General features: G+C 40.7%; 1 protein-coding gene across 5 annotated transcripts in view; it reads left to right on the forward strand.

The window, feature by feature from the left end:
- The first annotated feature begins 778 nt into the window (after positions 1-778).
- Positions 779-12,548, forward strand: part of HMGA2 (high mobility group AT-hook 2) — a 139,834-nt gene continuing 128,064 nt past the window's right edge. For all 5 annotated transcript variants that reach the window (XR_008650085.2, XM_055237055.2, XM_055237058.2 and 2 more), the window contains exons 1-2: positions 779-946; positions 3,566-3,652. Coding sequence is in view for 4 of the 5 variants with exons in the window: in XM_055237055.2 (XP_055093030.1) it covers positions 836-946; positions 3,566-3,652 (198 nt within the window). In the remaining variant the exon portion in view is untranslated. The remainder of the gene's footprint in view (positions 947-3,565; positions 3,653-12,548) is intronic.

The following is a 12,548-nucleotide window of genomic DNA, read 5'->3' on the forward strand; positions in this document are numbered from 1 at the left end:
ACACTCACACTCACACACACTCACACACTCATCCCACTTGAATCTTGGGGCAGGAACTCAGAAAACTTCCAGCCCGGGCAGCGCGCGCTTGGTGCAAGACTCAGGAGCTAGCAGTCCGTCCCCCTCCGACTCTCCGGTGCCGCCGCCGCCTGCTCCCGCCACCCGAGGAGGCGCGGTGCCACCCACTACTCTGTCCTCTGCCTGTGCTCCGTGCCCGACCCTATCCCGGCGGAATCTCCCCATCCTCCTTTGCTTTCCGACTGCCCAAGGCACTTTCAATCTCAATCTCTTCTCTCTCTCTCTGTCTGTCTGTCTCTCTCTCTCTTTCTCTCTCGCAGGGTGGGGGGAAGAGGAGGAGGAATTCTTTCCCCGCCTAACATTTCAAGGGACACAATTCACTCCAAGTCTCTTCCCTTTCCAAGCCGCTTCCGAAGTGCTCCCGGTGCCCGCAACTCCTGATCCCAACCCGCGAGAGGAGCCTCTGCGACCTCAAAGCCTCTCTTCCTTCTCCCTCGCTTCCCTCCTCCTCTCGCTACCTCCACCTCCACCGCCACCTCCACCTCCGGCACCCACCCACCGCCGCCGCCGCCACCGGCAGCGCCTCCTCCTCTCCTCCTCCTCCTCCCCTCTTCTCTTTTTGGCAGCCGCTGGACGTCCGGTGTTGATGGTGGCAGCGGCGGCAGCCTAAGCAACAGCAGCCCTCGCAGCCCGCCAGCTCGCGCTCGCCCCGCCGGCGTCCCCAGCCCTATCACCTCATCTCCCGAAAGGTGCTGGGCAGCTCCGGGGCGGTCGAGGCGAAGCGGCTGCAGCGGCGGTAGCGGCGGCGGGAGGCAGGATGAGCGCACGCGGTGAGGGCGCGGGGCAGCCGTCCACTTCAGCCCAGGGACAACCTGCCGCCCCAGCGCCTCAGAAGAGAGGACGCGGCCGCCCCAGGAAGCAGCAGCAAGTCAGTACGCGGGCGCGGTGGGGGCACCAGCCCACCCCGTCCCCACTGCCGGGGCCCAGACACGCGCGGGGCGGCCGGAGCGCGGGAGCCCAGTCGCCGCGGCCGTCGCACGCTGCCCGCCGGCAGGCTGGGGGAGGCGGCGCAGACCCCACGAGTGCGCCGCGCGGCCCCGGGGCGCCAGCAACCCTCCGGGCGGGGAGGTGGGGAGCCGCGGCGGGCGGCCCGGGGAAGGCGGGAGGTGGGGTCGGGCGAAGCGCGTCCTCGGACTTTCGCTATTGTGCACGGCCCCGAGTGGCGCGGTGTCGCCCGGTGACTGGAAGCTACCGGGATCCGACAAACCCTGGCTCGCAGGAGCTTTCCGAGCTGCTTTTGCAACTGCCCGGGAGGAAGGAGGTGCCGGGGACCCGGGCGCTTCGGCCGATCTGGGCTGAAGGAGCTACAGTCCTGGGGGCCGGAGGCTCTTTCTCTCGCCTCCCGGGGCTGCTCGCGGGTCAGGGGCTGGCGCTCCGCAGCCGCCCCCTTGGCGCCTTCCTCCAAGCTCTCGGTGGCCCAAGACTCGCGCCCTCCCGACAAAGAACGCATGGAGACCCGGCTGCCTGGTCCTCTTTGGGCTCTTTAAATATGCGGCGGCCGCCGGAGGGAGCCCGGGGCAGGGGCTACGGGGAGCCTGGTTCCTCGCGGGACGGGGTTAACTCGCCTAGCTAAGGGCGCGTTGAAAGGAGTGTCCAAGAGAGTGCAGGGTAGCCAGGGTCGCTTCCTCGTCAGGGGCCCGGTCCCCCTTTTGCCCCTAGATCTCGCGCCTCAGAGCTGCAGCCATTAAATGCTCTTCTCCAAGGCCAGTGGCCCGGGTTGAGTAGGGGACGATCGAGGGGCGCCCGGGACCCTGCGGAGTGGAGGGTTTTGTCTGCGGATGCAACCAATTAAGCGTGCAGCCGGCGCTTGCAGAGCTGCGCTCACGCGCAGGGCTGGGGGTTTTGTTCGCTGTAATTTCCAAGCCGCGGCGGGCAGGGTTGGAGCGGGATATGTCTATTGAGAACATTTAAACTCCACTTTCTCGGGCTTTAAAACTTGCTCGCTCCTTAGTCTTAAATCGCTTCCTTCATGGCAAACACGCCGACTAGAAAATAATCCTAGAGTCCCAAAGTTGTCCGAGAGCAAGGTGGGGAAACTGAACAATGTTTGCTTGCCTGTGCATTTTAGAAAATTTGAGAGTTGTACCTTTTTGAAATCATCAAAGGAAACAAGCCGGTCTAGAGGCCCCTGAGTTTTCCCGCTCTGCCCAAGCGACAGTTTACACCGCGTTTGAATCCTGTTGTACACCTCCCAGGAAGTCTCTGCCCTCCCCCACTTGTTTCCCACCCGCCACCCAGCTCTAACTCACTAATTGCCCCCCCTCCAAAAAAAAAAAAAAAAATCCAAAAGAAATTACAATGGGGTCTGGAGGTGATTGGATACTTTACCTTTGAGTTAAGGCAGAGTTCACAAAGAAAGAAAAATGTGTCTCCGATGTGTTTGCTCTCGATGTGCCCACTGGCGCTAGTGGTCCCACAGAAGCTTGCAGGGAACCTTCCCAAATTCTCTAAATGGGATGCGAATTTTCATTGAGGACGTTCATGCGTTTTAAGTTAATTAGTCTCACTTAATCACCGAATCTGAATGAAATGTGAATAGATGATTCACTGGATAAATATTTGGGATCTGGAATATTAATCATCACATTCTCTTAACCACTTGAGTATTTACTACTTGGCATAGGAGCCATTTAAAGTTCTGCTAAACCTAGCGATTGCTTCCATTTCTCATTCCCAGACACTCCATTCCTCCTCGCTTTTACCCCCTTTTAGTTTTCTCCACTCCACCCCCATAAGAGTTTTCTCAAAAGAAAGTTTTGAAGAAAATATGTTTATTTTTATCAAAAGATATTTAAATTTAGACTGGAGGCCATGCCTGCATCTCCAAAAGGAAGTGGAGAATTGAAGCAATTAACTAGATAATTCAAGCAAAACCTCCCACCATAGATTTACTATAATTATTTGGAAATTTTAGGAGGAATGGAGTTATTTTGAACTGAAGAACTTGAATAATTGCTCCAGTATTTCACTCAGAATGTGTCAGTTGAATCATAATCCACCTAGAAGGCAGGTATACAAAGATGATTAAAAGCCACCTTTTCAATATGGAAGATTGTTGAAATATCTATGATGGTAGCTTCGTATTTCTGTTGTTTGAAATGCTAGTATAATGGAGAGTGGTGTTCGTTTAAAATGCTTATTATTCCTATGAGTTGCCAAATGCATAGCCCTGTAAACTTTACACCTTAAAAGTATATGACTTTCTTTCTAGAACATGCCTCTTCAGCCTTTGTTACCATTTTAGGTTTCAAGTAGAATCTAGTTTTCATATACAAAATAGAGTTTCCTCTTTGAACCCTTGGATTAAAAGTATAGTTATTTCCCCTTTCTGTAAACTCTGTACCATCATCATCCATTTATGCTTGAACTGAACGTGTTCCAGCAGCTCTTTTGAGCAGCGCATGCAGAAAATATAGCTAAAGAGTCAGGGTCAATTTCTTTCAGACATTCTTGCCACAACAGCATTTTTTTTTTCCCTCACAATTAGGAACCAACCGGTGAGCCCTCTCCTAAGAGACCCAGGGGAAGACCTAAAGGCAGCAAAAACAAGAGTCCCTCTAAAGCAGCTCAAAAGGTGAGATTTCTCAAGTCAAGCTCTCCTAACTTCATCAATGACTGACTACAGGAGCCTGCCTGTAACTTTCCCATTCTAACTCCGCAGCTAGGAATTTGTCCCAACTGGGTAACACAAGACTCACTTCTTACATTTAACATTAGTTAGATGCGAGTTAACCTTTTTTCTAAGCAGATGCTCAGCATAAAAAGTTTATGAAGATACTTAACAGTGTTGTTTTTAAACAAACAGCCACCAAATAATTTGAACCTTAAAACGGGTAGAAGTGAGGAAGGAAGGGGTGGTGGGGGGCGAGATGGAAAATGACACAATTAATATTTGCACCAGTTGTAAATAGTTAAAAACAAATCAAAACTATAGATTTTGCCTGGAGGTAAAGTTTTTGCAATTTCCTCTGAAAAATGATAGAGATTGATTTACTTTGTGCTTATTACATGGCTACTGCAAACCAAATCCCCCTATTAAAGTACTTTGCCAAATAGATGATAATTAGAAGTAAATCTAGCTGTGGGATAGTGGAAAAATTTCATGAATTTTACAGCTTTAATTGTGATAATAAAGTATACTGTTTGTTTTACAATAAACCTGCAGTATAGTGTATCATAATCTCAAAATGCCTTTTCATCAAGTGACATAGAAATGTCTGAATTGGACAATGAGACTTTTTAAAACAAATATTTGGCTAATTTAATATCTCTTTTTGGGCAGAATAGAACCCAGTTAAGTGTAATATTCAGTGTTTTTCTTAATAAATTTAAACTTGCAGTTTAAGATAACTTCAGGTTGGCTGTGTTTAAGCTAGCAAAGAGGAACTATGTCAGGGTTAATGCATGTACAGAGAAGTACCAGTCACTTTTTTGACTTTATAAATAAATTGGAAAAAAAAGTTTCTGCGTTTCATTTGTAGGTTTGTGTAGTAATTGAGAACAAAGTTTCAAAAATCAGAACTAAATTTGGATATACCTTTTCACCGGTTTTGGGTGCTCCATGTACAGTATTTCTTAGAAAGGACTATATGCTCATCGTTTGGGGATTAATGTTTTGTGTGGTTTCCTTTGTGACTGTGGGTACTAACTGTAATATATGTGATAGTTTTCAGTGTTGTAAACTGCCATAGCAACTAATAGTACATATAAAGTTATTTAGGAAGTAACTATGAGTTCTTGTCTGTTTTAACAGTTTTGAACAGAGTTGAGGAGAATATTTTTAATATATTTAAATTTAATTGCTTCTTAGAGTTTAGATTTAATTGTGTTTCTTGTTTAATCAATAAATTTTAAAATAGCTCTAAGTAACCTTGTTATTTAAAAATGGCAATATATAATCTGGTATTTTTTAATATGAATACTTTATATTTGTTTCATTTTATCTCATTTATAAATTAACTAAAAAGGACTGATTTTACCAAGGAGTTTTTCTATGTTGTGTAAGTGTGGAGTTTACCTAATTTACTTTTATTCTAAGGAGATGCACAAATGAATATCTTGTTAGATAACTAACACACATTTAAGCTGTGGTGTAATTCCTCTGAAAAACACATCATGATAATATCTACTAGGAAGAAATCTTTACATTTCACCATAAATAAGTAATTTGAAATTTAATACTAAAAAGGAAAATGAATTGTCTCCCATATTTTACTATATTTCATGTTTTTTGGATGAATAGATAGAAACGCTCCCATCGCCTCCTCTTCATTTTAAAAAGCTTACCACTGACTAACAAAATTTGTATTGAGAAAAGAGAAGCTGAAACTAGTGCCTAGTTTACCTAGTTTAAAAAAAGCAAAATTTTTAAAGTTGATCTATTACTAAGTAAGGATTGATTTATTTTTAGTGACTCTAGTGACAGGCGTTTGTAAGTGACCCCCCTAAGCCACTCATCTTTCTGAAAATTCTTCATGTGTATGCATACATTATTCCAATTTCCAAAACAGAAGTAGGCTTTCTTTTTTCTAAAGATTCCTTCTCCAGAATCTTTCGTTCTTTCAGATACAATTATTTCCTACAATGCTGTTATAAAAATCCCTCTTGTAATAAAAATGAATAAATACTTTTGCCCATAACATGACTTATTTTTCTTCAGTTTTATAAATTAACGTTTCATCTGGAGAAGAGAATACCTTGCAAAATAATGAATGACATTGACGAATCGTTCATGGCATGTGTAAACTTAAGGTATTTTCACTTTCAAATCAGAATTTGTTGAGTATGTTACTATTCTATATAAACATGATTTTCAAACATATTTATTAAGCATATATTGTGTTCTAACAAAACATATATGTTCGTCAGGACTTTGCAATACAAATCTTTTTAGAAAAAGTTATATTGTTCATAACATGTAAGATAAACATACCCTGTGAGACTGACCAGAGTAGATATGAGAAGTCTTCTATGAGTAACAAAGTGAGTGTTTTCCTGTAAACTGAGACCCATCACAATGCAAAATACATTGCAAAGACTGGTAAGTATGTGAGAAGAAAGAAGCCTAAAATTAGAGGAGCTGCAATGCACACTGAAATCCTGATGGTTATATACTTAAAATTTCTTGCTGCTTGGAGTTTCTTGACTTACAAAGTTTATATTTGGATTCAGTAACTGGCCTTGGGACATTTGAAAACAAAGCTGTTTATTAGAAAATTAACAGTGTGAAACTGGACAATGCATGCAGAATGTTGCAAGACCAAGTGAATGACCTAAATTAGCCATCACTTTAATTTCAAACCATATTCAGTAGAAAATTGATTTATATAATATGTAAAACAAAGCCATTTATAAAAACACAATTTCCTATGCTTGGAACTTTTGGAAGAGAAGATAATTATTCTTCAATCTACTTAATATTCCATTAAAACTAATTACTATGCATGACCATTGTGTGATGATTCTAGTCATTGCTCAGAACTCCAATCTGAGTGCTCAAAATTTGTCCCTGAATCAGTTTCATATAGTTACCTGAATAAAAGAAATCAGAAGTTAAAGTTTTCCTGAATAATTCATTTGTCCATGTGTGTATATGTCTGTGTGAGCATATCTTTACCCTTTTATTTATTTTTTAGTCTGAGATACACCTATGACCAGTTATGTCTTAACTTCCTTTTTTGTTTTGTTTTGCTTTGCTTCCCTTTCCTGGTTGTGCTGGATGGAGATCTTTGCATTTTTACAGTTCCCAAATGGTTAGAGAGAGAGAAGTTATAATCTCCTTTAGTTTAGGGTTTTGTTGTACTTATTTAATCATGACAGAATACTGGAGGGGTTGTCACTAATTTTTCAGTGTTGAAGGTCTCAAGTCAAATTCATCTTTAAGTTTTAAGCCAATTCTCATCCACATATTTTAGGAAGTTTTTTTTCTGAGGTTGAATTAAATTTTATTGGAAGGAAAATGAAAATTTAAAAAAAAAGATCTCAGGTGTGAGATAACCCTACTTCATTATGTCATATATTTGCTTCACCACCGTTTTGACTTTAGGTGTAATGGACAGATCTAGGGAGCAAAGTGCAGAATGAAAATATCTAGATAAAGTAGTTATAGCTAAAATAATGTGTTCAGAGTAAATGTTTAATCTCTATGTTCAATTTGCTATACAAATAAGGCCTGAATTAATTAGATACTGTAAAGACTACTTCATGCTCCTTCTAATCATTTGCATTCCTAGAAATGTGGTTTGCTTTTCATAATCATTACCCACACCAATCACAGATATTTTAAGAAGAGAGAAGATAATTTTTAGTCACCATTTCAGAAAAATCATTCAGCATAAATGCTGAGTGTGGACAGAATTTTCTTCAGAATATAGTAGGCCTAATTAAAAGGAGAAACCAAAGATATTATTAGGTGAGTTAAGGAAAGGTAACTTTGGAAGTAATCATATAATTCTGGCCTATGGTTTCTAAATTAAACTACTATGATTTAGTGTAATTCCTCTGTGTTTCAATGGGCAGGTAAGTTTTATTGTGGGATTCAGGGCCCTATCTGAGGATACAAATGAATTCAGCAGGTGAAATTAAGTAAAGCCCAACTGTTGTTCCATTATCTTGATATTTAGGCTGACTTACCTAAACAATTGACTCGTTTTTTTCTTTCACTTTGCCAGGGAAGACAAAGCCTTACTTAATGCACCAGCACATTCTATCTGGCAATGCTTTTAATCATCACAGATTACGATCCAAATATGGGAGAATGAAACACATTTGAATTATGAAGTAATTTTATTTCAAGGCACCTATAGTTCTACTTCTCTGGAAGCTCTCATCCTTCTGAACTCTTCTGAACTTGAAGTCTCCTCATTTCTCTGGCTGACCTACATTCCTGGCTCATTTTTATCTCAAGTTCTCAACAGATCATTTTGCTAAGGAGATAGAATATACCAGATTGGTATTCTATTGCATTTCAGTTCTTTCTCGAGAATAGATGGATGCTGAAGAGGATTTTATGTCAGTTAAATCATTCAAACATGTCTTGTCTTGTTAGTTGACTTTCTGCAGTTTACAGAGCAGAAGGCACAAAGTGGAAACTGAATTAATTTCACTGATTCTGAAGGTTTTAGTTATGAATCTTTGTTCTGCCAACCAGGAGAAAAGGGGAAATAGAGAACTGTTATCTGTTAGGGCATTGCATTATTTCATATTGTTTTAATACACTGAGCAATTTTGAATGGCATATTCTATTTAAATTAGGGAAGAGTAGTGCAGGCATTCTCTTTTGTCTAGGATAATGTTTGCTCAGAAGGTAATTCCTGTGATCAATAGCAGTGATCTCTTGTATCATTACTATTGATTTTTATGATTACAAAGAAGTAGAGAGAAGATTTGGAGGAGGAGAATCTTAAACTTTGAAAATGATAACTTTGCCTGTCATTTGGCTTTGGTTTTAATTTAGTGTTTGTATACATGAAGATAAGCATGTGAAAGTAAGGACACCAGAGTTGACAGTAAGGGCTAACTTGGGTAATAAGCAGGAACTACAATGGGTGACGGAAGTTACTTATATTTTCTATTGGAAAATATATTGTGATAGGAAATTGTAATGTCTCTTCAAGGCTAAAAGTGTTGCATGTAAAATTAGGAAACTTACAGAACTGCATTATCAAAAAGGTAAAATGAGAATTTCCTCAGTGCTTAGTGGGATTGATTCGTAGAGTTGATTTTGATATCAGTGTACATTGATTTATACTGTTTATATTTTTAAAAATAGCAACTGAAGGAAATATAAAATGTGTTTTCTAGGCTTTGGATAGTGGGCTTCATGCAAATCAAGATACAGGCAAACAAGACGGCACCGTCACACCCAAATATTTTTCTAGTTTTTTTTTTGGTACAGATGCATTGATGGATTTGCAGTGGGGAAGTTCTGGCTATATCATAGTACATAAAAAATATGATGAGAGAACTTGTAAAAGCAAAAAATTAATAGCCACCTAAACCTGACCCTGAAGTCAGAATTGAATTATTCTTAGTTTCCAACCTCTGCTCTTGTCCATGTGTTTATAGGAAACTTGGAAATACATTACTTTTAACTAATTTGATTTTCACCCTAGAAGGTTATCTTTTATTTTTTAAATTTTCGCATGGCGGTTTTATTTTATATGGGAATAGCTCTCCAAAGAACAGACACTTTACTGCATTGAAATCAGACTGGGGCTCAGTTCTACTACCTGTGAACATGGGCAGGTTGCTTAATCTCCCATTTGTAAAACAGGGGAAGTAACAGCTGCCCTGCCCTACTGAAGTAAGATAATGCTTGGAAAGTCACTTTGGAAACTAAGAGAATTGGTAAGTATTGTACTTGTGGGTAGCATTTTAAAATAAGGGGAGGGAAAAGAAATTACATTTGACTAAGTGCTAAATGCCATAGCTTTTGTCAGGCACTTTACATATATGTTAGCTCCTTTAATCCTCTGATTTAGGCACTGTGGTCTTCATTCCACAAATGAGAAAACTGTGATTCAAAGATGTAAACAGGACATACCTGATATTCAACTCTGGTAAATGGTAGCACCTAGGTTTGAATTCACTTTAATTCTAAAGCTTATACTCTTTCCACTACCATGTGCTCCCGAATGTTCTGTAAAATATTTGTTACAAGGTAGATTTCTGTTATCTCCAGTAACCTGAAATGCAGGTTGGAAATTACGCTTTGGGAAACCTTTGAAGGGCCACTCCAAAGGTTATAAAGGGATTGGAAATGTATGCCTTCTGCGACTGATACCCACAAGACTTCTGGCTCCCAAATATATCATGGGGCTATGTCTTTGGGAATTGTAACACATCCAGAAGTTTTCTTCTAGGTGAAATTATCTCTACTTTTACTGAACTCTAGAATTCTGATGATAAGAGGGAAATAAGACACACATATAATATAAACACTTTTCCTTCCTTTCTTTTTTCCTTCCTTTCCTGTTGCCCTCCCTCCCTCCCTTCTCCTTCCTTCCTTCCTTCCTTCCTTCCTTCCTTCCTTCCTTCCTTCCTTCCTTCCTTTCCTTCCCTCCCTCGCTCCCTCCCCTCCTTCAACAAGTATATAGGGAACACCTCCCGTGCACCAGGCACTAGTGCTAAGCACTGTTTTCAAGCTCAAGAGATGTATTTGCTAGTGAATTTCTTTCCTAATTAGTTTTTTAAAATGTGCAGTACATTGAAGAGCCTGGAGTACAGAACTTCTTAGAGAAAGAAATAATTATATTTCCCGTTTAACATTTCTCCCAATCCTCATGGACTTGCTTCTAAATATATCATAAAATTAAATATACAGTTTTAAATCTAAAGTTTAAAACATAAAAATATTAATGAGGGCAAACAAGGGAGAAATGACACTTTTAATGAGATATGATTGTTGTAAATATTCGCATAATAGTGCTGGTAATAGTCTGAAATTTCAGTTCTTACCAATGAGAATTCCGACCATATCTCCCTTTTCTCTCTTGATGTGAGCAATAAATAGTTAGAATCAGTTACGTCTCTGTTATACATGGGCTTGTAGTATAAAGCCAAATTCTATTCTGGCAAAGGAAAACCAAATATACACTTCTACAGTATTGCATATGTTAAAACAAAACAAGCCTCCTGAATGTTTTGTTTGTCTTTTTTGAAAAATAATATCCTGAAGAGCATTAAACACAGGAAAACAATATTAAAGCTGATGTTTTCCAATATGTAAAAATCCTGGATCTAAGCTGGTTTACAAACTAAAACCCTAACTTGTTTTGCAGCCTTTGTGGAGTTTGATTAGAATGATTAAATAATGTGGGTTTTAAAGAACAATGAAAACCTCCCAGATTGACGCCACACAGCACAGCTAATGTGTTTCTTCTAGATGTAGTCTCAGAAGAGGGTTTCAGTTTACATGTAACATTGGCCTGAACGACCAAGGAGCAAGTTTGCTTTTAACAAGTCCGAGTGATAATCGTGCTATTTTGCCCTTTAGTTAATGGTGCAAATTTTATTTCTCAATAGGCTTTTTGTAAATGAGATGCTCATTTAAAAGTCACCTTATTTGCAGGGCTTTTTCTGTTTTTGAGAGATTTGCTTTCTCTGACTTTGAAATGCAGTGAAACCCTTTCAGAAAAAAAAAAAAACTCTCTCTTCAATAGATTTTAGATACACCCGGATCACATCATGGCCCCTGCAACATAACAACCGTGCAGAAAAAGCCTGGTGTAGCACTGTTAACTTCTAAGGTCAATAGGCTCCTTCTCCCACCCCGACTTCGTACCCTCTTTTCAATAAAAAGGATTTCTATTTTCCATGTTTGTGTAATTTACTACTGGGTTAACTGTGCAATCTTACAGTTGCTTCCAAAGATTAAGTCAGATGCTGCTTCTGTGCTAGAGAACTCCATACTCATGTATAACTCACTATGCAATAGCCAAAGGGATCCTTAAAAGCCTCATTCTAAAGGTGACAGATGGGTGTGAAGGAATACTTGCATTGACCAAGCCTTCTGTGAGAGGAAACTAACTTGAAGAAAAACTCCCTTTTTTGGGAGGCTGAGGATCACGAGGTCAGGAGATCGAGACCATCCTGGCTAACACGGTGAAACCCTGTCTCTACTTAAAATACAAAAAAATTAGCCGGGTGTGGTGGCAGGCGCCTGTAGTCCCAGCTACTTGGGAGGCTGAGGCAGGAGAATGTAGTGAACCCGGGAGGCGCATCTTGCAGTGAGCCGAGATCGCGCTACTGCACTCCAGCCTGGGCAACAGAGCAATACTCCATCTCAAAAAAAAAAAAAAAAAAAAAAGAAAAACTCCCTTTAAGGGTTCCATCTAGTTAGGAGTGAAAGAACACTTATGCAGCACCTCATGGGAGGCAGGAACTTCTAAGTACTTCTAGGAATGACGTCTCACAGGAGGAGTCATCTCCATTGCACAGATGAAACCAAATTGAGGTGTTCAAGGACCTGCCCAAAGTCATAAAGCTAAAATGGAAGAGCAGGAATTGGCATCTAAGCGTTCCAAGGTAGAGTCTGTGATCTTCTCAGGGCACCTCCTTCTCCATGAGGCAATGCTCTGAAGAGGGTATGATTTACTTGACACTCTGGGCTTTCACTAAATTAATGCCCTTGACATTAAGACAATGCTACTAACCTCTGACAATAAACGATTCCTTTGTGGAGCCATTCAAAAGTAATAAACAGTGATTCAGAGTGTCCAAATCCGATGGTTAGATAGAACCCCTAAAGGCTACCAGGTTTCCTTTTGTTCTGGGAAATTAACTGAATCAGTGACAATTTTAGTTTCCTAAAGTATTTTTTTATGGTAGCAAATGCTTGTATACTACCGGGTAGTAGCATTGTTAAGAGGCTAGGAGCACAGTCTTTACAGTTAGACAAAACTGGGTTCAAATCCCAGGTCTGCCACTTACCTGCTTTTTTGTGACCTTGAGCCAGTTGTATACCTAAC

This window comes from Symphalangus syndactylus, chromosome 13 (assembly GCF_028878055.3).
Source record: "Symphalangus syndactylus isolate Jambi chromosome 13, NHGRI_mSymSyn1-v2.1_pri, whole genome shotgun sequence".
Classification (NCBI taxonomy): Eukaryota; Metazoa; Chordata; class Mammalia; order Primates; family Hylobatidae; genus Symphalangus; species Symphalangus syndactylus.